The following is a 26282-nucleotide window of genomic DNA, read 5'->3' on the forward strand; positions in this document are numbered from 1 at the left end:
CTGCTGGAACATCTGACTGTGCCTGATGGACTGCTGGAACATATCCTCACAATTCACCTTCAGCTTTACTCATGATATTTCACTTAAATGGCTCTCAGTAGAGTCTTCATGCTTCATACCAGGGATTTTAGCATGTAACTCGTTCAAGTGACATTGAAATACCTTCTTTTTCCCCTGGAAGCACAGATTAAGTCTTACGTTAAAGGACAGGGGCCTATTCTACTGCAAGAAGCAGCACCATGGTGTTGGTGCCAATTACTTTGTAAAGCCAACCCAGCCAGCAAATATAGTACAGAGGACCCGTGCATCACCTCATTCCCAAACAGGGACTTTGTTCCCTCTTCTTTCGTAGATAACCATGTTGTAACTACCAAAGGCAATTGCAGATTGCTTTTTCTGCACAGGCCGTTGTATCCTTGCTTTAACGCTGGTATTGAGTTCTTGGGTTACTCTTTCAGTTCCTTCTCATATTATCAAATTAGGCCACAGTAACTGGTTTCACCTCAGTGGTACTTGCCTGTTTTGCTTAAAAACAGAAGTCATTGGTTGAACTGTATTGCTACATGAATTCTCCATTCTCTTAGTATTGCTTAAATGCTGTAGCAAATTAGAGATCCTGATCTGATTTGACTTGGCCATGCGAATGACTTTTTTTTTTTTTTTTTAAGAAAGAGCGTGCACTGAATTAGAAATTCTAATTTGTCACAAACCTATCTTGATTGTGACAGACTCATCAATAGTAATAAAAAGGGAAAAAAATGAACTAGAAATTATTTTGGTTCTATTCTTGCCTAGTAAAACCAGCTTCTTTTCTTGAAGGATGTTGAGTCTGCAGTCTATTATAAACGAACTGTAGGCAGACATGTTTTTTTCTTTCTGATTTGAAGGTTAAATACTAGCATGTAAAATTGAAATGGGCTGCAGAGTTTAATTATTAGAGAAAAGGCAAAAAGGTCATCTTTCATATGATTAGATAGAGGTGTTATCCAGTGAAGACATTATCATTTTATTGTATGTGTAAAGCTAGAGGAAAATGCTTTTTCTGATAGAAGGCATGGAACAAAATGTATTTTCCTGTTAACGATATGAAAGGAGTGACCTTCTTTATGTATTCTTTAACTTAGGGATGTCAGTATGTAAGACTTCTGAAATAAATTCTGAACATGGCCTTGTCCTTGATGTCTGAGAACTTCTTGAGGGCTCAGCTAATTGTTTTGATAGGTGATCAGGAAATAAAATGTAGAAACTACTTGATGTATCTTTCAGCTCTGAAATATGAATACATTTTTTTTTTCCTCTGACCTTAAGTATATGCTGTTCTTAACCTTTGGTCTTGTAAAATGTTTCAGCATCTAAATCACAGTGTAACTGGAGAATATCCAACTTTTAGTTTAGAGTTACTGTTTAAATGGTGATGAAAATGGATACCTTACTGATAGAAGGATTGTGAATGTTTGACTGTAGGGCAAAACCATGAATAGTGAACTTGAGATTTTCCAAGAATTTGTCATGCTTAAAAATTAAAACCAGCTCCAGAAAGGTGTCTGCTTCTGCGTGAATGCATGTGCCCTACAGCTGTTAAACTTGCTTCCAGTTTTTGAACATGTTGAGCTATATCAGCAAGACAAGCTGTATATTGTTATAAAGGTTTGTGAACTAACTGTTAATGTAAGTTTGAATTCTGAGGCTTTGACGAGAGTGGATCATGGTTAGAGGATGTTATGGCTTTGGATCTGGATCAGTGCTATTGCCTGGTGTGCACGCTGCTTAGAGCCTTGAGTGCCAGCCCAGTACTTCTGAACAGTCAAACATGAAGCACAGAAACTAAAATTCATAAACTAGAGCCCGGACATGAGGAGTTCAAGCATGTTAAAGTAGGTGTTAGATTGAGCTAAGCTCTCCATGTAGAATATTGATTTATCATTTCCATATAGTAGAAGTGTCAGTTACATTGCAGTTCTGCTCTTTGTCTTTTGCTGCAGCACTTGAATGTTTTCCAAGAAGTATGTTTGTGGAACAAAATTGACTTCTCAGTGGAAAATAGCAAAGTTCTCTAGTTGTTTAAGCTTGACTCATGACATAAGAGCTGGGATAAAAATTTATGATGGTGCAGAAATTCTGTCTGTATTAGTGAAGAGTGCTATGTGCTCTATTTGTATTTTATATATAAATAAAGAGTTATATATTATATTTAATACTTTATACTACATATAAAGTATACTCTATATAAGCATAAAGTGTAATACTTTATGCTATTTATCTTATGTAAAATAATATGTAAAAATGTGCTACCCAGAAGGCATCATTTTCCTCAGATGCCTTTTAAGAGAGAGCACAGAGAAGCTTAACTTTATCAGGGCTGAAAGTAAATCTTACCTAATAGAGGGGGAAAATATCTATGCAGGAATGTTTGTACAGGTCTAGTCATAGGACAAACTCAGTTAAACAATCCTATCGTGCTTCCATGTAGGTAGCTGAGCTGGGTGGTGAAATTTGGCATTAGAAGTTGACACGAGGCAGGACATTTGTCTCCAAAATTTCTAGCTGGTAGTTTCTGTTGTGCCCTCAATAAAGCCGGTGTGCTTGGAAGTCGTTGCAGCAGCAGAGAGCTGTCTCGCAGAGCCCGGTGTGGTGCGGTGGGGATGCCTGGTGCCAGGCCTGCTGGGAGAGATCCAGCCACTAACCCATGAATCGAGAAACAGGATTCGAAATGTGATGGAAATACTCCCTAGTGGAAGAAAACAAACAAACAAAACAGAAAACAGAAATCCTCTAATCCTCTTTAACTTTTTTGGGGCACTTTTTTTTTCCTCTGCATAAAGCGAGAGAGAAAGCTCCGTTGGAAATGTCAGTCAGGGAGTTAGGAATTGTGCGTGTGTGTGCAGCACTGCAGGTGCTGGAAGTGCTATCTTTGCCTTTATTAACTGGGGAATATTAAATCCCTTTCAGTTCTCCCTGGCTGTGCTTCATGCACTGCAACTCCTAAATGAGTTTTTAAATGAGATCTACCCAGTTGGGTAATTTTGGTTAATACAGCCTTTGGAAAAACAGAATGATGCATTCTGTATATGGTGACCTGCTTCTTCAGCTGCAAGAACGCTGGTGCTTGCCTGTTCTGTGAAGGTCTGTGCAGTTAAGGAAGACGAGCGTAGACTTACAGGAGCGGAGATCTCCCTTCCTCCCGCACCACAGCTGTGGGAGCCAGTGTTCCAGCCCCTTAGTGCCTGTGGCTGTGTGATCTGCCCTTTATATCAGGACCATGTCTGCCCAGCATGTGATTATTTTGCACTTGATCCAAATTCTTCCAAACAGACAAAATACTATGAGCATTTCACACGGGGAGTTTTCTTCTCTTCCTTCTCCTCCCCACACGTTCAGCTACAGATGACTAAATTGTACTTTAATATGCATTTTCAAAATGCATCTCAGGGTGATGCTAGGAGAGAGAGAGTTTCTTATGGCTGTATTTGGCTGACATGCTCCTTACTCCAGCCCAGCAAAGGCAAGGTGGTTCCTGTTATTAGAAAGGAAATTCTGTGCATGCTTCCCCTCGCCTCCCAGGAGCGGTGGGTTTGACTCTTGATCCCATCCACCCGCTGGGATCCAAGGCATCCCGCTGGCTCTGCAGCTTTCTTGTCTGTGGGGGAACTGCATTCAGTTTTGACTGAGATTTTGGAAAAAATCTCGGTCTGCCTTTGTCTGGTAGCAATTGGGACAAGTGATTGATTGCTGTCCCCTTGGGCTAATTGGAAACATAATCTGTGCTTTCCTTTTCTCCAGGACCCTCTTTCCACACAATAAAACCCAACCGAGCAGCCCGAAGTAATGGAGCAGATGCTGCTGCTTAAAAGGAGAGGAATAAAGGGCGAAAGGAAGGGCAGGACGGAGCAGTTTTCCGTGCTCGCTGATGCCGGGCAGGGTCGCGCGCTTGTCTCGCTGCAGAGCAGCCCCTGCTCTCGGCGGGAAGCCCAGCGGCGCAGCGGGAATTGCGTGCGTGTCTTTCATCCCGAAGGGATCGTCAACAGTGACTGCATGAGGGCGTCTGCTCCCGTGTCATCCACAAAGCAAATTCCTCGCTTTTTGACCTGTCCTATCCTTTGTTGTCGTTGCTCTTTGCCAGGAATTTTCTAGATTCTCCCTCTGCTGCCTTTGCTCAGGGTAACTTTCATTGCTGTCCCATGCTAGTTATATGGGGCAGGTGTTACTGGGAGCATAGTAGGGGACCAACTTTCCTGTATCCCTTATGGCATGGGTGCTTAGGACTTAGTTTAATGCTAAATGAATTTTGGAAATAAATGAATTGTAGTTACAGGTAAATGTCTATGCTCTGCTGTGGAGGGAAGATACTGTTTTGTTTGATCCAGTTTTGCTGCAGTCGGTCTTCGGTATGATGATGTAGTGGATTTGACAAACAAGTATATTTAATTTCTTAAATTTTCTGAAAAATAAAGCAAATAAGGATAAAAGAATAAAAATAGAAGCAATAAAGTTTCTGTTTGATGCTCCGGAGATTCAGCTGTGTTTGAATAGCCTAACTTGACAATTCTCTTGGATTAAATCCATATTACTGTTTGGTTATTTAGTTTATAATGACTTCTGAAATAAAATTCTATCAACGTCAAGGTAGAAAGTGAGTGCTCTTGTGAGTGACAACATATACATTCGGTATGCTCACATTGTAATTATGTTTAAAGATCCGTGGCTTATCTAGGAGTGAGCAAATACACAGATAAGAACGTAAACTGAGTGTCAAAACACCCTGTCTGTCTGTTGGATATCTTGCAGGAGCATATGCTATGTGAAATGTAAGTGCTCTGATTTTGGATTGCAAAGATCTTTGTTTTAGGGTTTAGATGTGATACAATTAACACAATTCACGTGATACAATTAGTGCTGGAATGGGATACAAATCATTACGGAAGGGAAATGTTTAAAAATGTAAATGCATTTTTCAAGTAAACTAAAAAAAATAGGACCTTAATTTCACTTGCATGAGGATCTCTATTCAGTTCAGAATTATAAAGTGCTTTTAAGTTGTTTACTTCCACTCTGAAATTTTGTTTCACTACATGCATTTTGATGCATATTGGCTACAGTGTAAATGAGAATTTGGCTTGGTGAGCATGATAACCAATGAAACCCTATCAGTTAAAAGTGGATTGAATAGGTTGTTAAATAAAGTGAGATATATAACACTTCTGGTAAATGCCAGTTTGGCCACACATGTTTGAAGGTACATCAGAGTGACTGTTTTCACTTGGCTTTGTGGGTAGAATATTGCCCTGGTATTGCCCTGTTAAGTTTTTGCTGTTATCAAGCTTGTATTAAATATTCTGGAATGTGAATGGGTGTTTTCTGATTCTGTTGACTGCAGAGGGATGATTTCAGTTCTTTGCTTCTGAATTGTATGTATGAGTTATATGCAAGATGAACACTGTTTTTCACTGTCCCTTGGTTCATATTAAAATCTGAACATGGTCATAATAGGTGTATAAAAAGCTGTGCTTTAGAGGGCTTTATTTTGTATCCTTCACGTGTATTTTTATATCGCCTTTTCTGAAAACAAGCCCCCAAACCTTATTTCCTCTTTGGAAGAAGAATCAGATTTTGTGAAAAGTTGTATGGAAGTTTCTTGCAGTCCTTTGAAAATGACTGTTGTTATTTTTCTAGATAAAGATTTCATTACTAGTGTGTGATGCTCTTGTGAAAAACACAATGAATAATAAAAAGACTTTTGTAAGCCTTACTTAACAGTTGACAAAACTGTTACCAGAGCACTGTATACTTAGTATAAATCTTTTTCTTAAAAAGTATTTTCTTCCTTTTAATTATAAAATAATTTTTTTAAGTGGTGGAGGAAAAATAATTCAAAAAGACAGATCTCGCTTCTCACTTCTTTTTTTTTTTTTTTTCTTTTTTTAATAGGGCTTTATTTGTCCTCAGTGTATGAAGTCTCATGGATCAGCTGAGGAGCTGTTCAAGCACTATGAAGCAGTTCATGATTCTGGCATTGATTCAACTCATGGAGGGGAAAGTCATCTGTCACCGAACAGGTGGAACAGTATTCCTTTGTGCATGTGCTTTTGTGTCAGTATTGAACTGCTTCTAATTACAATGCAGGCTGTATTAATTTGAGCACTTAATTATGTAGTAAAGTATTTACATGTTCATGCCCCATTTCTAAATGCAATTAAAAAGCAACTTGAAACTTATATTGGCTGATATTGATAAATAATAGATTATCATCTATTATTTAGCAGGTCTGTATGTTTATATTTTTAATTATATCACCTATTTCTCATGCAGCTGGCAATGCTGTGTTCCAAACCAGGATAATTTTTAGGATCGGGGAGAAAGATCAGTTTCCACGTTCTTTCCAGCGTAGAAGGGAAATTGCATTTTTTGAGCAGGGGTGAAGGGTGGGCAGCCTTTGAGAATGAAAAGCGACTTGATTTTGTCACTTAGTGGTTATGGTGCTGGATAATTATATCATCACTGTTTGCTTTGCTAGGTTCCCATTTTGCCTAATTACTTTCAAATCTGAGAACTTTGTGTCACTAACATTCCTTCTAATGCTTCCACATCCCAGAAAATCCTTGCTGATCTATAGAAATCTTCTCTGGTTTATTTTATCAAACTCTTTGGTCAAACCTGTAAGGTTTGCCTATCAGGCAGCCTATCAGGCAGTTTCATTTCCGAGACCAGCAGTATATTGTGGGAGCTGATAAGTGAAACTTACCCTCTTACTTCTTTTTTCCTTTTTTTTTTTTTTTTTTTGGTAAGAAAAGGATGTGAAAGGCAACTTTTTGAGATGATATCTGAATGAAGGTACCCATCTCCCCAATATTCTGCAGAGCTAGAAGAGCCACTAGCTAGCAAAAACCACTGTCAGGGGAGGTCTTGTCTTCATGCACTGGTCTAGAGGCCCCTCTTCATGGGTGTTTCCACGCTCTTCCAACCATGGTGGGTTTCTGGCTGCGATCTCTGAACACACATTTTGCATTGCCAGTGTCGAGGCTGCTGAGAGGAGGCTCTGAGGCAGATAAGCACAGGGCAATGGAGGGAGGGGCTGCAAGTAACTCACCGCGTTTTATGTGGATAAAACAAAATGCCAGTCTTAAAAGACATTTTCAAGGCACATAGCTAATGGCAAAATTTTAAAATGAACTTAGAATAGTTGCAGAATTTGTAGCACTGATTTTTCATCAGTAGTCTATCATTAAGGCTTCTGGAACATAAGCATTGTTCTTCCCAAATATAATCTCATTTTAACATGTGTGTCTGCTTTGACAAAGCCGTATGGTATTGCATAGTGTCTTTTATCTGTCAGATGTGCTTGGCTCACAGGTAGCAGTAATGCTGCAGACATAACACTTAGATAACAGCCATGAGATGTAAGTATGATCTCCAAAAGGAGCCAAATTATTTTCCACTTATATTTAAGGGTGATTTTATAGGGCAAATCCTGCCTCTAGAGAAGGCCCTGGGGTTTGGTTCACATGCACAGCAGGTGAGCAGGAGGGAGTGTGCCTGGAGGATGCACTAAACCCACAGCCTGTGTGTCCTCCGTTTTCTTAACTGCGCAGGGAAAGAAAAGTAGTAAGCAAAGTAAATTGATACTGCTTTTTAAAGTGAGCATCCTGTGACCTGCCTGTTCAAGGATGGTGGATTTTTTGAGATGGTGCTATTTTTACAATCGTTTTTATCATAAGCCTTTGCTCACCGAATGTATGAGAAGCCAAAAAAAGTGGATGTGGAGGATAATTTGAAAGAAAAATGGGGAGTCAGGTAGTTTGGGGAGAATGTAAGACAGCAAAATTAGGCCTCTATACATGAAGAAATGGTATGGTACCATAAGGGTTGCACTGGGTTTTCTGTGAGCACGCTTACTTCAGAATATTTCTTCTCTGTCTGATTTAAGCCCTTTTCAAGTGTTACAACTTGACCAGAAATGGTACTTCTAGCAGAATAATAGCATTCACATGGGGGAATAATTGGTCATAACTATATTGTTTATATAGTTTATGAAATATTTATTTTTATGCCTACACATTTCCAATGCCAACCAGATGTTGGCTGGTGAAACTTTTCTCTTAACTCTCAACAGTTTGAGGACAAGTGGTTCTGTTTTCTCTTGTATAATTGAAAAAATGGTCAAGGTCAGGGAGTTTGGATGGTACGGAGGGAGTCTGGTGAGAGCTGTTGTGTAACGCTTGAGCTATTTCTTCCATGCAGTGTGGCGTTCTTTAATGTTTCTCAGTTGTATGTTTGTTTGAGAAACCTCTCTTTCAACATAAACATTTATTTTCCAAGACTTAGACTACCACATTAAGGAAACATTCTGATCTACAACAGGGAACTGAGCCGGTTGGCTGCCTACAAGTGAACCCACAAGTGATTTGTGGGACCAAGTTAGGAGGTGAACTTCTTTATTTAGTCAATAGAAAGATGCAGGTGCTGTTAAGTACATGGTGTCCTCTTCCCTTCCATGCCATGAACTACCACAATTAGGTGCCAAGAGTAAATCCTGCAACTACACCCAGTGTGATCTTGCTAGACCATTAGTGCTCAGTGCTGTGCTCAGGTAGTGGCATTAGACACGTGGTGGGTATGGTGTGGAGTAGAAGGAAAAGGTAGTAGGGATTTGTTGGGTGGTAAAGCTGAGGATGTGCTGAGAGGAGTGTCAGAGAGGAGGGAGGGATTGCAGCATGCTCAGAGGGGAAGGGGTGATTTGGTAAGGATTTGGATGGCAGTAAGAAAAACAAAATGACAGTTTGAGGGTAATCCTTTATACTTTTTTTTTTTTTCTTCTTCTTCTTCTTTCCTATTTATTTTTCACTGGCCGAGTTAATCCAAACCTAGGTTTCATCTGATCACTCTCAAACAAAATGGCCTTGGGATTATCAAGGCTAATCCTGTTGAAGGTGTTTGCATTCCAAGCTCCCCCTCTTCACCTGTCCCTGGCCTACCTCTTCTGTGCTACAAACTATTTTCATACAGTCCAGAAACTTTTTAACTGTTACAAAGACCGGTGTGTCTTCAATAATTCAGTGTTACACAAACTTCTAATTATTACAAAGACCAATGGATCTTCAATAATTCAGTGTTACACAGCCCGTGTGTGTTCTGGCCCAGCTTCAATATAGTCAACTGTGTTTCACCTGCCTGAGATTTTACTTTTAATATGTGAATTTTAGCTAATTTACCTATATGTGCGAGAAAGCTGCTTCCTCTCCCCTCTCCATAGATGTGCTCTGGATTGCCTCTATGTGTAAGATAGCTCAGTAAAATGATGTTTGCAGACAGAGTTCTTGTTGACATCACTTTGTTCGTTCATGTGTCGGTACGTTTCGCTTGCTTCTTGATGACCCAAACATGACAGTAATATTCAGGTGTAGGTTGAATCTGTGATTTTCCAGTTTAAGTGAGGAATAACCCGCCCTCCTCGTACTCACCCGAGTAGTATGAGATAAAAGCAGCAGCAGCTTTGGAGGAAGGAGTGCCACAGCACTGCAGCAGCAGCTCTGTGTGGTATGAAGCTGAGGGAGCGTGGAGATGTCCACACGCACACGTGTCTGCTGGAGCAGGCCCTGCAGCGCTGCTGCGGTGTGAGCGGTGAGGATGAGGGTGTTGGCACTGCTGTAGTGACCCCTGCGTCCCGAGCTTGGCACAGCTGAGGCTCGGTGAGGCAGCACTCGCCTCGCATCTGTAGTTATGTAATTCTGTAAGGAGACCTGAAACTTAGAAGGGTGCTGTCTGAACTGATCAGCAGCGGTTTTAGCCTGGGATCTTGTGTTCGTGCATGGCAGGAGGCTTGAGCATGAAATCTGAGAATTTAAAGTCCCAAGGCTTTAAACATTCATAGCGTTAAGTGAGTGTATCTGTGGGACTTGCTGGGGAATTGCTGTGTGGAGGTAAACTTATATAACGGCATGTTTTGGAGGAGGAGGGCAGCACGCTGCCTTTTGCTTGAGACGAAGGTGAAGGAGAATAGACCTGCCCTCCTTGTAAGATGTATAAAACAACTATACCTCTCAGTGCAAAGCTTGGCTGTTCTGAAATCATGTGGTCAAGCTGATGCATCAACTCTTTTCATATATTAAAAGAAGAAATCTGTGATTATTCTTTCTTTAAAAGATCACGCCTGTGGCCTGTGTATACGTATATATCTTTACTTAAGACACTTTATGTTTTAGCAATTTTCAGGTGATGACATGAATGTGAGCTAATATTAGTTTTCTGTTCCAAATTTTCAAAAAATATAATCTCCTCTATATAAGTATATATATTATAGTTACATAATACATGATTATAACTATCTTCCAGTTACTTAACATATATTCTAACTTACACTGAAAGTATAAATGACAAAGCATAACCACTGCATGTTCATTTTCTCCACTTCATGGATATATTTATTCAGAGATGAAGTATCACTGCTCCGACAAGAAGTCCAGGACTTGCAAGCTTCACTGAAGGTTGGAAATGTTTTTTACTTGCATATGCTTCTTTGTTTCAAATTGCGAAGTATTCTACTATTTTAAGCAACCATACTTATGGTTTGCTCTTCCCAATCTCCTTTTTTCTCTTCTAGGAGGAGAGATGGTATTCAGAAGAGCTGAAGAAAGAACTAGAAAAATTGCAGGGGCAGCAGCAGCAAGTAATTCCTTTAAAATACTTGAAGCAGGTTTATCATCAACATTGACATTGAAGATTAATACCTTTTTTTGTAAGGCACGTGGCCTGATTTAGTTAGTTCCATAACTTGACTCTTGACATGTTCTTGAAAACAAAATATATATATGAAGTATATATCTGAAAGACAAAGTGATAGATAGTGATTCTTCCATACGAGCTACAGTTCAGACTTTTTCTTTTGGGCTTATTTAAAACTCAGTTTATTAAAGAACATAAATCAAATGTAGTGATTCATCTCTAATGACAAACATAGCAATGGGGTTTTTCTTGTAAGAAGCTGTGCGGAATGATAGTATGATTTCACAAAACCTTGTACAAACTTTGAAAACAATTTTTTTTGCTATAAGCTACTTAAATACTGAATTGTTATAAACTTCAGAAAATTCTTTCTGGTACTGTGTATTTTCAGAATGCTTATTGCTGCCTTTCTGCTCAATGTCCGTAACTTGTGTTTTTAGGGTCAGATTTCGATATTAAAAAAAAAAGGGGCAGGGGGCCTGGTTACTGGAATGTTAAAAGGAGTCTGATAATGTAGAGATTCAGGAAGCCAAAACATTTTGACTTTTCCAGTCTCCCTGCTATGGCTGTTTTGAATCAGTTGTTTTTATATTGCTTTCTGATTTTTGAGTGCAGAAGCCTCTATTTCTATGTCTTTCCAAAAGCATAATCCTTTTCTTATGTAAACTGTTAAAGTATTAATAGTTATTCCTACTGTCTAATGATATGTTTATTCTTCTGTTTTTTAAGGATTCTAAGTCTGATGGATTGACAGCAGCTACATCTGCAGGTGGCTAATGTTTTATTATATTGATTTCTGTCACTGTTTTGGAATTCTTGAAATTTGTTTCAGTGTAGCCTTTGGGTTGATGAAAATGCACTTTTGGCAAGTTCAAGTGCTAGAATACTGAGAAATGAAGTTTACTGCAGGTGCTTAAGGTAGCTCCTGGCAGCCATGGTGTGCGGAATTGTTAGGTGATATTTGGTATTTGTTATTTCTAGAAGTGAGAGAGGAATTGTCATAACTGTAAAAGCACCTCTCAGTCATAGTTTTGAACGTATTTCTAATTACTTCATATATTCAAGCATTTAGGATGAGTCTGTGCTGAGAAAGACAGTGTCTATTGGCGTTTAAACTATAGTTTTTGTCAACACTGGTTTTATTCATTGCTTTTCTGTTCTTATTGCTAGAAGAGAAAACAGTGAAATGCTGTTTGTTTCTAAGGTCAATATTTTTTGCTCCATGTTAAGTCTTCCTGAGGCATCTATGGAATATAATTTCCTTATGTGCGCATAAAGTATTTGACTGATCATGATGAAGTGGTTTCTAATCAGAGTTCTGGTCTCAAAATTCAGCACGTTAAAATGATATGAAGGGATGTTTACTGACTAGTGGAAACCACTATGTCCGTAATCCTTCATAGGACACGACTTGTGACAGATTCGAGCATCATGAATGTAGATACGTATCTTCTAGCACTGTTATTTATTTTCCTAATTGAATGTTAAGAGATCTTGGATTAACTACTCCTTTATCTACTGTGTTTTATTATTGATGTGAGTAACTATATAACCTTGTCCTAGGCAACTTAGAAAATAATACTGTTCTTTTTTGTGGAACTAGAATCATTAGAACGTCAACTAGAAGAGATCCAAGTAGAAAATTTTAATATTAAGCAAATGAAAGACTTATTTGAGCAGAAAGCAGCACAGCTAGCCACTGAAATTGTGGGTAAGTGTATTAATGTGCAGTCTAATTCTGTTCTCTATTTATGCAACTCTTGCAAGTGATGTTTTGTTCAACTTTCTTCTTAATTAGATCTTAAAGCAAAATATGATGAAGAAACCAGCCTTCGGGAAGGTGCAGAACAGAAAGTGGCAAACCTGACACAAGAACTGCAGAAAGAGAGAAATACAGTAGAAGACTTAAAGACCGAACTGGTATTGACACCACAGTCTTAATGTCTTAATGTCATTTGTGAGTCATAGAATGGTTGAGGTTGGAAGGGACCTCTAGAGATCATCTAATCCACCCCACCCTGCTCAAGCAGGGGCACCTAGAGCACGTGAAACAGGGTCACATCCCTGTTCCCAGGCGGGTTTTGAAGATCTCCAAAGAGGGAGACTCCACAACCTCTCTGAGCAGCCAGTTCCAGGGAGTTAAAAGGGGATATAGTGAACCACTTGCAAGTATAGTTTTAAACATTCAAATACTGTGGAACTTAAAGGGATCTTCTTGTGCATTGAAAAGAAATTCAAAACATCGTTTTTTTGTCTGTTTCCCTGCTTCAAATTTTCAGTATTTTTCCAGTCCAATTTATTTTTTTCCAATAAATATGTATTGTTTCAGACTTGCATGTTTAAATTTATACTACATTATTTTATATTCTGCATATTGGTGGTCTATATTTAAGGAGTTTTGCAGAGTATTAGTTGTTATAGGTAAGTTGTGTAGGCCTATACTTATTTGAACAGCTGTCTTTAGATCACCTGTTTTCCATTAGATGTTGTGCTGTGACTGCCCCTGGACAGCTGCATTTGAAAGAAATGCTTGGAGAGGTGTTTTGTGACTGGTAGCTAAAAGGCTGGCAGCTGTCATCACCTTGCTTATGTTCATGTTTTCCCTCTTGCTCTTGGCTGGTGATACCGATGTGTGTCTAATCCAAGAGTTTGGCTCCTGGTGGTTTTTAAATACAGCCGTGGCTTCAGGGAAAAGTCTCTGTGAATCAGGAGCCTTGTAGCTTGACAGCAATAGCTGAGGGACCCCTGGACCTCCTGCCTATCTTCATTCCTCCTCTCTACCACTGCTTTTGGAGGAAGCAGGTCTTTTTTGCCTCCTCTTCTTCCCGTAGTCAGATGCCCTGAAGAGAGCTGTCCCTACCTAGTCACTAAAGCTATCCAGCCCCCTGTACCTGTTGAGTTTCTTGTTAGAGGAACCAATATTGTCTATTTTTCAAGGAATTACGACTTCAGGTACACTTCTTAAGTAGGTTCCTTTTCACTTCAGCCTTTTCTCACAGTGCAAGTCTTCCTGCTTACCTAGCCACCTATCTAAATGAAAATTACAGAAATTCAATCTTTTAGACCTTATCTCTGTCAGGTTTGGTTGAAATCAGTCAACAAGTTCAAGGCTTAGTAGGCAGGAACTGACAGAAAGCGTGATCTACTAAATCCTATTTCCTTGGTAACTCACATGTATTTTTCTCTTTTTTTTTTCCGTTGTCGTACTGTAGATGTCACTTTGTCTTTACGTTGAGGATTTGTAAGATTTTTAGGGATAGAATTAACTCTAGGAACATGTCTGCCAGCATCGTGTTGCTAATTGCCACTTTACCACTTTTCAGCTGCAAAGGCCTGGTCTGGAGGATGTGGCTGTCCTGAAAAAGGAGCTGGTCCAAGTTCAGACCCTGATGGACAAAATGACTTTGGAGCGTGAAAGGGAATCTGACAAGCTGAAAGATGAGTGCAAGCACTTGCAGGCAGAACAAGCTAACTCAGAGGTAAATCATACCTAAAGCTGTTGTGTGAATTAATTTTGCAATGATTTTCCTATGAAAATGGAAAATATTAATTCATCCTAATGAAAAAAGCCACTTTAAAATCAGAATGCAGGTTGTAAGCTTATTTGCATTTTAATACCATATCTTCATTGAGATTTTACTGTCAAATTGGAAACCTATTATTTGTTGTAGGTGTGTGTTTTGTATGCCAGATGCAAATCTGTGTTTCTTACCTCCTCCCAAATCAACTACATAATGCTTTCCAGGTCTTGCTTGTTCCCTGCTAGACTAGAAAGCAAGGGATTGCCACATCTCACCATGGTTTAAGGTCAAGATGCAATCTGTTTTTGGGCAACAGCACCATAGTTTTTGTCTTGTCATTGCTGCAGTCTAAAATAAAAAATAAAAGCTATTCTGATGTTTAAGAAGGTTGTTTCTGTTTTGGCTGAGTCAGTGAAAGATATTTTGAATTGCTGATGGGCGATTTGAAAACATTTTCCTGTTTTCATTGTTCTTGCATATAGAATTTGATGATAAATATTTATTTGAAGAAGCAAAGCTAAAACTGTGTCTCAGTGCTGTACATGTTAACTGCCTCTCCCTTAACAAATGTTTGTTTTCCTTGTTTTTCATTGCTTTCCTTTTCAGCCAGAGAGCAGTTCTGTGCTGTCTGTGCAAATGAGAGAAACAGAATTGCAGAAACTTTGGCTTGGGTCTTTAAGGGGAAAACTTACTCCTTGTACTGCCATAGCGTGGAATTGTGAAATCTGAGAGTGAAATCTGTGTCTGACAGAGATACTGGCACAAAATCCTAAAAAAGCATGGTATCCACAAAAAAAGCTTTTGTGTAACATACTTTATTGTACTGGAGAATTGATAAGTCCTGATCTGCAGATGAATTCTCTCGCTGGAGTGTGTTGCAGCATCTCACTAGTGGGTTGGTTGGTGTAGTTTTGCCATTGGCCTAAGTGACAGTTGTTGTTAACAATATAGCAGTTATTACTAGGCATCTGTCTAGTAACACTTAGCTTGTGGCTTTTTAATTTTGTGTCCTTTTCTGTTCTCTCTAGCCAGACAATGCCTTCAAAACTTGCAAGTGCAGAGCTATAGTCTCTAGTGAAATGGGGTCCTTGCAGAATCTGCCAGCATATGTGAGGGAAAGACTGGAAGATGTGCAGGATGCACAATTGCTTCTAGTATCCTCTGTCCCACTGAGATTTGTAGGCATGAAGGATTCCTGGTGTTTCTTGTGTCCTAGATTTCAGAACTGCAGTTTTAACTTTCTTCATCTGCAATGCAGAACTTCACAGCAGCTCTGCCTTGTAGTACGGCTCTCTCCCTCTGTTCCTCTCTCCTTCTTTTCCTCCCCCCATTAATAGATATGTGGAGTCCCAGGAATTGTATGAAAGTACAGTATTTTGCTAAATATGAATCTACTATTGTTCTCAAGTTAAAATTATGTATGCCAAGAACTTGATCAGACATGTGGGAAAAAAAAGAATATCACAGTTGGAGTTCTGAATATAATGTGGTTTGTTATGTGGCCATGTAAGTTGTTGCATAATTGTAATTTGGTTTTAACTGTGAGAACTCACAACTCTGCTGCAGCATGTAAATTGAAATACAAAATACTGTCACACTCATCTTTTGTAGTTTTGGATATTATATTAGTTTTCATTTGAAGATTAAATGGCACAATGACATTGGCATAACTGAAATCTTTCATATTACAACACACGCAGAAGCAGCAGTTGCTCCTGTTGGCCCTAATTAGGTATGCTAGAGCTTTGACTTATCTGCCTGTTTCAAGTGCAACCTTTAACAGGAAGGGAAAAAAGAGAGTCTTCAGTTCTGCTGGAAGTAATGTCCTGTGTGTTCATATAAGAAGTCTTAAATGCATGGAAAGTTTATACACTGCACTACAATAATGATCATAATATCAGGTGTCTGTTTAGTGTCATCAGTATGGAGTCTGAACCAGACAAGGCTGAGTTTCTACATGGTAAAACATGGCAAACAATGACAGCACATTCTTCTCCAAAATTTTACTGTCTTCTCTGCTTATTTTTTTACTTATGGCAATGCTAGCCTAAGACCTTGGTAGTAAGACAAGTTCAAAATCAAAGCTTTTCTGTCAATGCAAAGAGACAAGAGAAAAGATGCTTCTATAAAAAACAAAATTACTCGTAGTGCTGAAAACTTTCCATTTTGCGTCTTTTGTTTCACAGCATGTTTTAAAAATAGCCTTAAGAAAACAGGACCTGGGAAGCCCTCTACCCGCTGCATGGATATAGCTCTGCTCATAAAAGCTTGGCTATGTTTTGTCCCCGCTTTGCTCTTTGGAACCACCTTGCCTCAGGGCCGAAAGAGTAAAACAGTTCTTAGGCCATCCTAGGCCGTTTCTGCTGAGGTGGATGTGGATACACACATTTGTGCTCTTATTCGAAGCAGAACTGGTGAAGAAGTTATACTTAGAGCGTGGGTGAAGGGAGAGCGCTGGTCATTGCTACGCTGTGTCTTCAAGGGCTGAAGCAGTTGTACCTCTTTTTGTATTTGTGGTGACAGCGGTGCTAGCACAATCCCGCTGAATATTTCTTTTTAACTTTTTGGGGTGATTATCAAGGGATATTAAATTATTGAGAATCTTTATGTAAATTAAACGCTTAAAACATTGATGTTACAGATGTTTAAAGCTGTGTGAGGGAGAGAACCAAAGAAGTTGTCCGGCTCTACAGTTGTCGCCTAAGTGCAATCAATATTACACCCTCTCTTTTCTGTGTTGAAATTTATACTTAATTTTAGATCTGTACCCAAAACTGTTGTATCTGGCTGTCGCAGATGAATGTGCATTTTGCTATACACCTTCCATGTTTAGCTTCTCCCTGTAGTGAATCCTACATAGTAAACATGTTAGGAGAGCAGCTGCACTGCTCCAGGGCTAAACATTTCTATGTATCTCTGCAGATTGGGATCTGGTTCAGTTTTCTGATAAGTCTTCCTACAAGCCATAAAAGACAGGGAATAGGCCTGGCAAATTGTTATCCTGAGAGCATACAGTATTAAATAAAATGAGTGGATTAAATTATGGGTAAACTTGCTAAAACCAAAACACTAAGCAAAGGCATTAGAAAAAATCCATATTTGACAACAAATTTGAGGAAATGTTATCTACTAACAGCTTTCGTCACTGCTTCTTTCCATCTTTCATCCATCCATTTTATTTTTTTTCTGCTTCTAATGGAGAAACTTAAACTCGAGGTAATTTTTTTTTAAAACCTTCTTATTCTTGTATTAGTTGTTAAACAGATTTGCTTATTGGTTCATTAGCCAAACAGACACCTCATCAATGTCCCATTATCAGGAGTGATTATTCATCTCTGAATGTTTATGTGATGATACATCCATGTGTCTGCCTCTCTCTCTCTCTCTCTGTCTTTCTAGTTGGAAGAGCTGCAGGGATATCTTTAGGAAGCTTCTGCACACTTTCTGCATTACATTCTTTCAGCAGTAAAACATCCATACTTTGTTTTCTGAGAACATCCTGAAAAGGTTGTCTGCCAAAGACAGATCCCAGTAGCTACTAGCTACTCTATAATAAAACGGTCTTGTAAAGAACAACGTTACAGAACACAGAATTAACAACAACATGTAGTCCTATAATGAATATGTTCCTTTTTGGTCTTGCTGTTTATGTAGGAAGGTCAAAAATATTACGTATATTGTCTGCTACTTATGTCTATAGTTTCTAAAACCAGCACGAAAGTGGGATCTATGTATGTAAAAGATAGAAGTGTTACTGTTTCTGCAATTGTCACACGTTTTTTCTGAACAGGAGTTAGTTCATTCTTGAAATTGGTATTTATACATTCCTGCTTAAATCTGTGAATATGAGAACCATGGGAAAGAAAACTTATTTAGAAATGCTGTTGTTATACAGTGTATTCCAAGCTAGTGCATCTATACAGTGCATTTTATTTTCTGTATTACAAATATACAAGAAAATTGTTCTTTGGCCTATTTGTTACAAAAAAGAGAAGCATTAATAGTGAGAACAAGCCAGTTGCTAGCTTTTGGGTAGTGTATGGCAAACACATTTTAATTGGGGAATTCAGTGTTCCATTCACACTCTATTATAAAGTTACTTTTGCCATCTAAGAGAAGGATCATGTTTCACATTTTTCAACTCTAGGTGTAGAGGTTACATTTGTGGAAGATGCTTTTTCTCTTTTATCGTCTTCCACTAAGATCTCAGAGGTCACATTGTACCAAACATGATATTATTTCCTGTTAACCCAAGCAAATATGTTTTATGGCAGCCACTGTTACCGCTGTGAGGTGCTTTTCTTCTGTGCTTTCATTTTTGTACCTATCCCGTTGAACGGTGGAAATGTTTTTTATGGGTTTATGCTGGCCTGCAGGCTTGTTCAGAGGTCACCCACCAAGTCTGCATAGAGGCCGCGTATCTTAACTGCCTTCTGCTTATTTTTCCAGGCCATTTTGCCCTGGTAGGGGGGGCTTTGCAGGAAGATTTCAGAAATACAACTGCAATGACTTGGAGGGGTGTTCTCTTTGACCTACAGCTTTAATAATTATTAATGGATAATTTATTATGATTTTCATCAGTTGTGGGCTCAACTATTTTTTTTCTTTTTTCCTCATTGGATTGGGGCAAGTTTGTCTCCTCGACAGAGTACGAATTTATCTTGTCTGGGAAACTCTATTCTCTGGTAATGTTGCAGTTGACAGTGCTCCAAGATGAGGCTGTATCAGAATGTTTTTGTTTTTTTTTTTTTTTCTTAAGATATTTATTTGAATGAAAGATGCTTTTTATTTTGCTACCAACTGTCTCATTTTTATTCAGGTTATACGTGCAAATCTTTTAGTATTAAACATAGATATTCTGTTTGTCCATTCAGGCTACCATTAACCAGTTAAGAGCTGAACTTGCCAAAGGACCTCAGGAGGTAGCTGTGTACGTCCAGGAGCTGGAAAAACTTCAAAGTTCAGTCAAAGAGCTAGAACAGAAAAACCAGGTGAGAACATTATTATTTCTTATGCTTGTCAGCTCACATTAAAATGGAAGCACACTGCCTTGGGAAGCGCTAACAGGAGGCTGACAAAGCACTTCCTTGGTGTTGCAGAAGTGGAGAATTTTTTTTAACCATTTTGCTTAATGGGAGGCATATGGTAATGCACAAGGAAGCACTGTATTTTAGTGATTGTCATTACACTACAACTGAAATCCCTGAGGCCGCTATGCTTACACATGTCTAATTGCTGTGACTTATGCTAACATATTGTTAGCCACCTTTTCACATTAAAAAAATAAGTAAAAAAAAGTGGTATCCTCCAAAGTAGGACAATGTTTTCACAAAAAACGTACTTCAAAAAACATTCTGAACTGTCTTTATTTCTCTTCCAATTTCTTAGCTTACAGACTGTGCTTGTGTCATATTATCTGGCCTTTTATCACAGTCATAAAAGGCAGAGAATTGAGTTAGACTCCAGAACCTTCTCAGCCCACAAATATTTTATGAGAGCTTTTATCAAAGTCCTCTGAGCTTGCTGCATGTCCTTCAAGTTACACATTATATACGTGCATTAAGAAAGCATGTGGGTTGTGAGACAAAAATGGAGATAAGGAAGAAAGGAGAAAAGGAGAAAGATATATACATCTGATGTCGTGTTCGTATAGGTAATATTGAATGTATACGCTATTCACACTGCACAAATTTATCTAGCAGCAAACTTTTCAGTCTTGAAAAAAGGGAAAGCACAGGGACTGAACTCTGCATATTTAATGTAATTCAATATCAAAACAGCATTTGCAAGGAATATAATAAGGTGCAATAAATTCAGTAAAGTATAGTTTACTTTTAGTAGGATGGCTCTTTGTTTAGGTCATAAAAATCAGTTTCAGAACTAAGCTGGTGAGAATTAGCATGCTATTCCTTCCCATGGAGAGGCAACACTGAATGAAGCTTTGGCAAAATTATTAATACGCAGGATAGAATATTTGCCAGAATATATTGCTTTTCCCTTAAAATGTGGAGTGAAACAGTTTGAGTAAGATAAATGTACTTTAACAGGAGTCCTCTACTGTGTCAGTTTAATGCTGAATAGCACTTGTGGAAGAAGAAGACAAGAAGTGGCAGTGAGCTCCTTTTCCTCCTCCAGTTTCAGTGACATAAGGCAGCTTACAGCTACCTCTTGATGTGCCTTTTCAAAAGGAGCTATCCATAGGAATGCTTTGCTAGCCAAGGAATCCTGGCCTGGAGGGAACTGGACCTAGATTTGGAAAAGGCAGGACTAGCTTCCCAAATAACAGGAATAGCTCCACCTTTGGAGGAGACACCAATGCAGGACAGAATACACTGCATTTTGCTGTGTGCATCCATTTATAACTCCATTGCAATGCAAAAAGGTATTTCTGTGCATTGACACTGAGATTTTTTAAAGATCACGTACGACCTCAAGCAAGCAAGCTGTTTCTTATATTTTCAGAAAAATATACTAAAAGAGCAGATGACAAGTAGGTAAGATAGCTATCTTAGAGCAGAATTGTCTTTTCTTCTTTTAAAAAGCAATGCCCTTACAGTGATTGGCTCGCTGTGCAGAGCCAAGCGTTAATTTAGAGTCCAGGAATGGCTCGTTGCCCAGAAGAGGCCAACACAGGGAAAACAAGCGTGTCCTCGGCATGAGGCTGGCTGTAATTCCAATCACTGCACATGTGGTTTTTGCTTGTTTTCTTTTAGGAAAAGTGTGATATCTTATCTACAGGGAAAAGGTTTCGATCCAACCTTCTACTGATATAACTTGCTGAATTTCAGAATAGTCACCACAATTCTTTTAATCTCTACTAGACCACCATATCACGTTGTTCTTGTATGATTCCATGGAACAGCATAAGAAAAGGGATCAGGGTTGTGTTTCCTGCCTGTGTCTTGTCCTGTTTTGAAAACAAGGTGTATGTTTGAAAACTTCAGTGTGTGCTGGAGCATAATAACATTTCCTTTTGTCTGCTTGTCTCAGTTTCTTTTCTTTGGAAGTCAAGGCTTGGGGAAGAGAGATGGCTGATGTATGCTGGTATATCCCTGTGTAAGTTTGGGATGCAGCTGGGACATGACTCCGGATAGGAGATGCTCCTGGATCCCCTGTTTTCGATGTAACCCGAGTGACCTTAGCTCTGGCAGCTCTGTGGCCCTGGTTCTGCTCGTGTCCTACATGGTGCAAGTACCACCGCTGGGCAAACGCAGCTCTCCTCTTGGGAAAGTAGTCAAGCCATTTGTGGCTGTTGTGGGGGACCGTCACCTTTAGGGACAGTGGCTCTGGCCTGCAGTCCGTTAACAAGACCTGGCTGCTTTACACATTATCATTGCTCATGGAAAAGAAAAGTAGCTGCAGAACAAGATCAGCAAATCCCAGCATGTCTAGCTGCTGCTTTTGGCTGTCCTCTGAATAACTCGTAATGGGGTGACGAAGAGGCTTTGCTTCTTTTTTGTTTTATGTAACATTCTTGAATGCCTCCCAGAGTCCCAGTCTGTTTCAAGACAATGTTAACTGTGCCTTTTTTTTTTCTTCCCTCTTTTATTTTTATTTTTTCCCCTACATTAATTCAAAATTTAAACTAGCCTTAGATTTTGTTTCCTCCACTGGCTATTCTTAAAGAAGCTCATAGCAGTTCCGTATCCACTTCTCTATAATGAAATTGAAATTACAACTTTCTGTAAGATTGTGAGGTAAAAGCAGTGGTGGCCTTGCTCCTCAGCCTCAGGGTGATTAGGGTGACATGTGACATCAGTCTGTTCTTTATGTGATTTATTCCTGCATTTTATGTACACACATGAAAAATTTTTATATGCTTATAACAGCTAAAACGTGCCTTGTTTTTCAAGGAACATTTTAAAATATACTATTTTAGGGTCAGAAATCAATCGCCAAAATTCACTCTTGAGATGGAATTTTTGTCCAACTTGTATGCTTTGGAAAGTATATGTTTTAATGGATGCTTAAGATAATGATTAGAGAATTAATTTTCTTCTAGCAAAATAGATTTCATCCCTGGATACCATGAGGAAATATGCTTTTAAGGTCACCCAGCACAGCTAGAGTAGCAGCTCAGACTGTCTTCCGTAGGAATCCTGTTCCAAACCTGTAGAACTCTGATGTTTTGATACATATGTTTTGATACTGAGTATCCATATCTTTCAATCTGCCATATATGAAAGTGTTATATATATCTGTATATCTATGTCTGTATATAGAAATGAAAGGGTTACTGGAGAATAGAGTAGCCCCTGACACTGCAGGATAAATGTGATAATTTAGAAGATGTGCTCTCCTGAAATGGATATTAATAAGATATCAAGCAAGAAATGGGACCTGATTTCAAAAAGCTAGAGAGAATGACCTATGTTGGACAATGATGAGTGCTCCTGGCAGCTATATTTCTGTGTTTGAAGAACTCACACTGGAAAATTGAAATGGTCCTTGTAGCATCTTCATCCTGCTTGGAGGTCTCTGAAATTCAGGTTAATGCTTCAGCTAACCTTGGGGAAAATATACATGTTCTTAAACAATATTTTTTCCGTTAAGATATTTTATTTCTACATCAGTATAATTTTGATTTGTTAATGAAATTTGATAACAGCATTCTGTGACAGCTGAAATTTCTCTGTGAAGTATAAAAGCACTTTATTGTAAATTGAAGGCTAAATCATAAGTTTTTAATTCTGTGATTTATCAATATCACCTAAGATATTCATTTTTGTAGATTCTCTTCCATAATTCTCTGCCATAATTTGGATAGCAGATCAGGCTGCAAATATGGCAAACTAGGGCAAAATTAGGATACTTTTGAAGATGAGCTTGCTGGATGGCTGCGTGGAATTAGATGGGAATTAAACCACATGTTGTTGTGTAGGGAATTTTATGGAGCACAGTGATACTCTAAAACATTTTCTGTGTATTAAAACTCAAATTAGTATTTGCCCCTTTCCCCCAACACACATGCAATAACCTAGAATCTGAATTTTGAGGGAAATTAAATTGTCTTCAAGATATGGGAACAGAGTGAATGTAATTTTCTGACTAAGAACAAGTGGCTTTTGAGACTGTGAAATACAGTATTTTCAGCTGAAGCTGTATTATCTGGGCTCCAGAATTAGCATCTGTAACATGAAATAAAAACAATTCTTTTAATGCAGTTATGGAGAGACTACTCATGAGAGTCCTTCACTATTTTGCATCGTCACTAGAGAAGAAATTTGAATAATACATTGAACAGATATAAGCAGACCTGCAGTTAAATTACTGTGTAACTCCCCTTGTAGAGTCTGACGGAGAAGCTGCTGAAGAAAGAGCTGGATTACACCCAGCTAGAAGAAAAGCACAATGAAGTGTCTGTGAGCAAAAAGAACGTGCAGGCAAGCTTTCACCAGAAGGACCTGGACTGCCAGCAGCTCCAGGCCAGGCTCTCTGCGTCTGAAGCCTCCATGCAGAGATTGCAGACAGAGCTGGGGGAGAAGGCGGAAGCAACCCAGAAACTTAAAGAAGAATTGTCAGAAGTGGAGACCAAGTACCAGCATCTCAAGGCAGAAAGCAAACAGCTCCAGCAGCAGAGGGAGGAAAAAGAGCAGCATGGCCTGCAGCTCCAAAGTGAGCTCAGTCAGGTAAGGTTCCACACTTCTACACCAGCTTTCTTTTTTTTCTTTCTCTATGCTTTTCCTTGTGCAAGCACTTCCTTATTGAAGGGAAGTATACAAATAGGTAATTGGTATCTAAATAAATAAATGTATTTAAACAAATTAAGTAAGGCAATCTTCCCAACTCCACAGAAAATGAAATATAATCACATTATCTTGTTACTGAAGTAAAAAAAAAAAAAAAAAAAAAAAAAAAACAGAACCCCAAAAACAAACAAAAAAAAAACCCCAAAGAAGCTAGAGAGAAGAGGCTGTGATAAAAGAGTGTGGAAGCTCATTGGGATCTGTATACTGTTATACCTGAATCCTTTTAGTAGGCCCAAATACTTATCAGGGGCAAATGGGAATAGTCATAGCCACTTTGCACAATCACACTCAGTAAGATCTAGAATTCCAAACGCTTTCAAACTTTCAACATTTTCATATCTGGGAATGCTAATACCCTTTTATATCTGCATCTATCTATCTATCAATCTATCTATCTCTCTATCTCTATCTGTAGTATCGCTCCCCTTTTTCTGTCTGATCTGAGACTTGTTTCTTGTCCACCTTCCTTCTCATGCATAACTGCCCTGTTAAATTAACTCTTCACTCACTTTGCAGTTTTCCTCTCCCCTTCTCTTGCTGATGTAAGGTGAAATAAGTCAGGTGTTGCCAGATGACATTTTAACCCAGAATGCTGAGTTTCTGTGACAAGTATGGTAACAGGCAATGCATCCTCAGCTGCTTAAAGTTTTTGGAGGGCCTTCACCAACAAGAAGTGGGCAAGGGTCATTCTTCTGGTTCAGTAGGGTAGCTGATGCCCTAAAGAATTGAGGATATGAAAAAGCAAGTTCAAGCAGAGTATGAGAAGTAGTCTCGTTCCTAGCAGTAATTTTATTACTATCTTATTACTCCATGGGAAATTTAAAAGAAGTGGAAACCCTTTCATTTTGCCTAAGATTTAAATAGGCTTCACTTTCTTTAAAACTGAGTAGTGAATAGGGAATTATGAGTATGAAAAGAAGGATTGACATGACATCTTGATGTTGCTTCCCTCTCTCTCCCGAAACATACTCTGTTTATGCAACTTATTGCTATTAGCACATGGAGAGCATACTGTCCCCCAGCAGTTTACATGTTGTTCTCCTGTTAAGTACAATGAGTTACAGAAGTGGGATTTTCATTTAACATTGATCAAATTAACTTTAAGACTTCTTGAACTCTGTTCTTTATGACATCTTGGGGACTAATATGTGAGACAGAAGAAGTGTTTGAGCATTGTCTGTAGTCCTAAAATAGAAAAAAAAAGATTTCTGTTAGAATGACATACTTTACTAATCCTTTGCTCTAAGTTTATTATTTGGAAGTGAGCGTGTCTCAATTTTGAACCCCTTGTCAAAGCCTGAAATAAATTGTATTATGAGTTATGCACTGGAAGAATTGAGGCTTGGCAGAACTTTATGTGTGTATGTGTTACATCTCCATAATGTCTTGCACTCTCTCATCAGTCTCCTAAAGGAAAAATTTAAAAAGGTATTTTAGTTATCCACTTAGGAATCCTCATTTGATAAAACTGCCTCAATCTGCCTAAGCAACAAGTATACAGGTTTCTGAAGCACAGCCAAGAAGCTCAGCTGAAATCTGGCTTCAGATTTGGAGGGCGTTTTCAGGAAGGATTTTTGGGGTGGGAAGATGAAGAGGAAGGAGTATGAGTCACTCATTGCTGCATGAGCTCTTAGGCAAGGAAATGCAAAAATTTTTGAAGGAATTAAGTCTAAGCAAGAAAACCTACACAAAGCTGGTTCTCAGGTTGCGTTTTAGAGTTGTATTGTAAAAAAAGTAGTGGATAAAAATATAAAACCCTTCACTTATGAAGTAAAATTTTAAAAAGTGAAACCAGGCAAAAAATTCACTTTCTGTTTCTCTGTCCAACCAAGTGTTCAGGTATTGTTGTCTTAAAAAGACAAAATTTCTCATGCTTGGTCATTTGGTACGCTAACGATGTTATCTCTGGATATATTTCTGTAGCTCATGCTGACATAATGAATTGTCATTTTTTATGAAGGTAGATGCAGAGAAAGCTTACAAGTAAGCTTGCAAGCTTACTGTCTTAAGCAATGATAAGAAAGTCAATCCAGTAGCTTTAATAGATGCAAACTTGTATTTTGCTTCCACACTTGAGGACCAGAAAGAGGTGAGATGAAGGCTCTTCTGAAAGGACTGAAGAGTTTTTGGCGGGATAGATGTGCCTCTTGTGGACTGGTTAAGTTTGTATAAATAGGAATTTAGGGTGACTCAAGGAAGTGCTGGTGGAGCTCTAGAAGGAAGTTGCAGTGACTAACGTTGGTTCCACGACAGTCTAGGGAGGAGGGTGACATGCGCACGCTCATACACGCACACC

At 38.8% G+C, this 26282-nt stretch overlaps 1 protein-coding gene across 4 annotated transcripts in view; it reads left to right on the forward strand.

Moving 5' to 3' along the window:
* EEA1 (early endosome antigen 1) overlaps positions 1-26282 on the forward strand; it is a 63893-nt gene that overhangs the window by 14376 nt on the left and 23235 nt on the right. For 2 of the 4 annotated variants that reach the window (XM_088532901.1, XM_088532898.1), the window contains 9 exons: positions 5926-6053; positions 10424-10478; positions 10595-10660; positions 11446-11485; positions 12320-12427; positions 12515-12636; positions 14040-14195; positions 19112-19228; positions 23528-23866. In XM_088532901.1, coding sequence (XP_088389027.1) covers positions 5926-6053; positions 10424-10478; positions 10595-10660; positions 11446-11485; positions 12320-12427; positions 12515-12636; positions 14040-14195; positions 19112-19228; positions 23528-23866 — 1131 coding nt within the window. Of the gene's footprint in view, positions 1-5925; positions 6054-10423; positions 10479-10594; positions 10735-11445; positions 11486-12319; positions 12428-12514; positions 12637-14039; positions 14196-19111; positions 19229-23527; positions 23867-26282 lie in introns of those variants that run through there. The other 2 variants (XM_088532900.1, XM_088532899.1) reach the window with 2 other exon arrangements.

Source organism: Tinamus guttatus, unplaced genomic scaffold, assembly GCF_059628265.1.
Source record: "Tinamus guttatus ecotype Peru unplaced genomic scaffold, ASM5962826v1 Tinamus_guttatus_pri_ptg000472l, whole genome shotgun sequence".
In the NCBI taxonomy this organism is placed as follows: Eukaryota; Metazoa; Chordata; class Aves; order Tinamiformes; family Tinamidae; genus Tinamus; species Tinamus guttatus.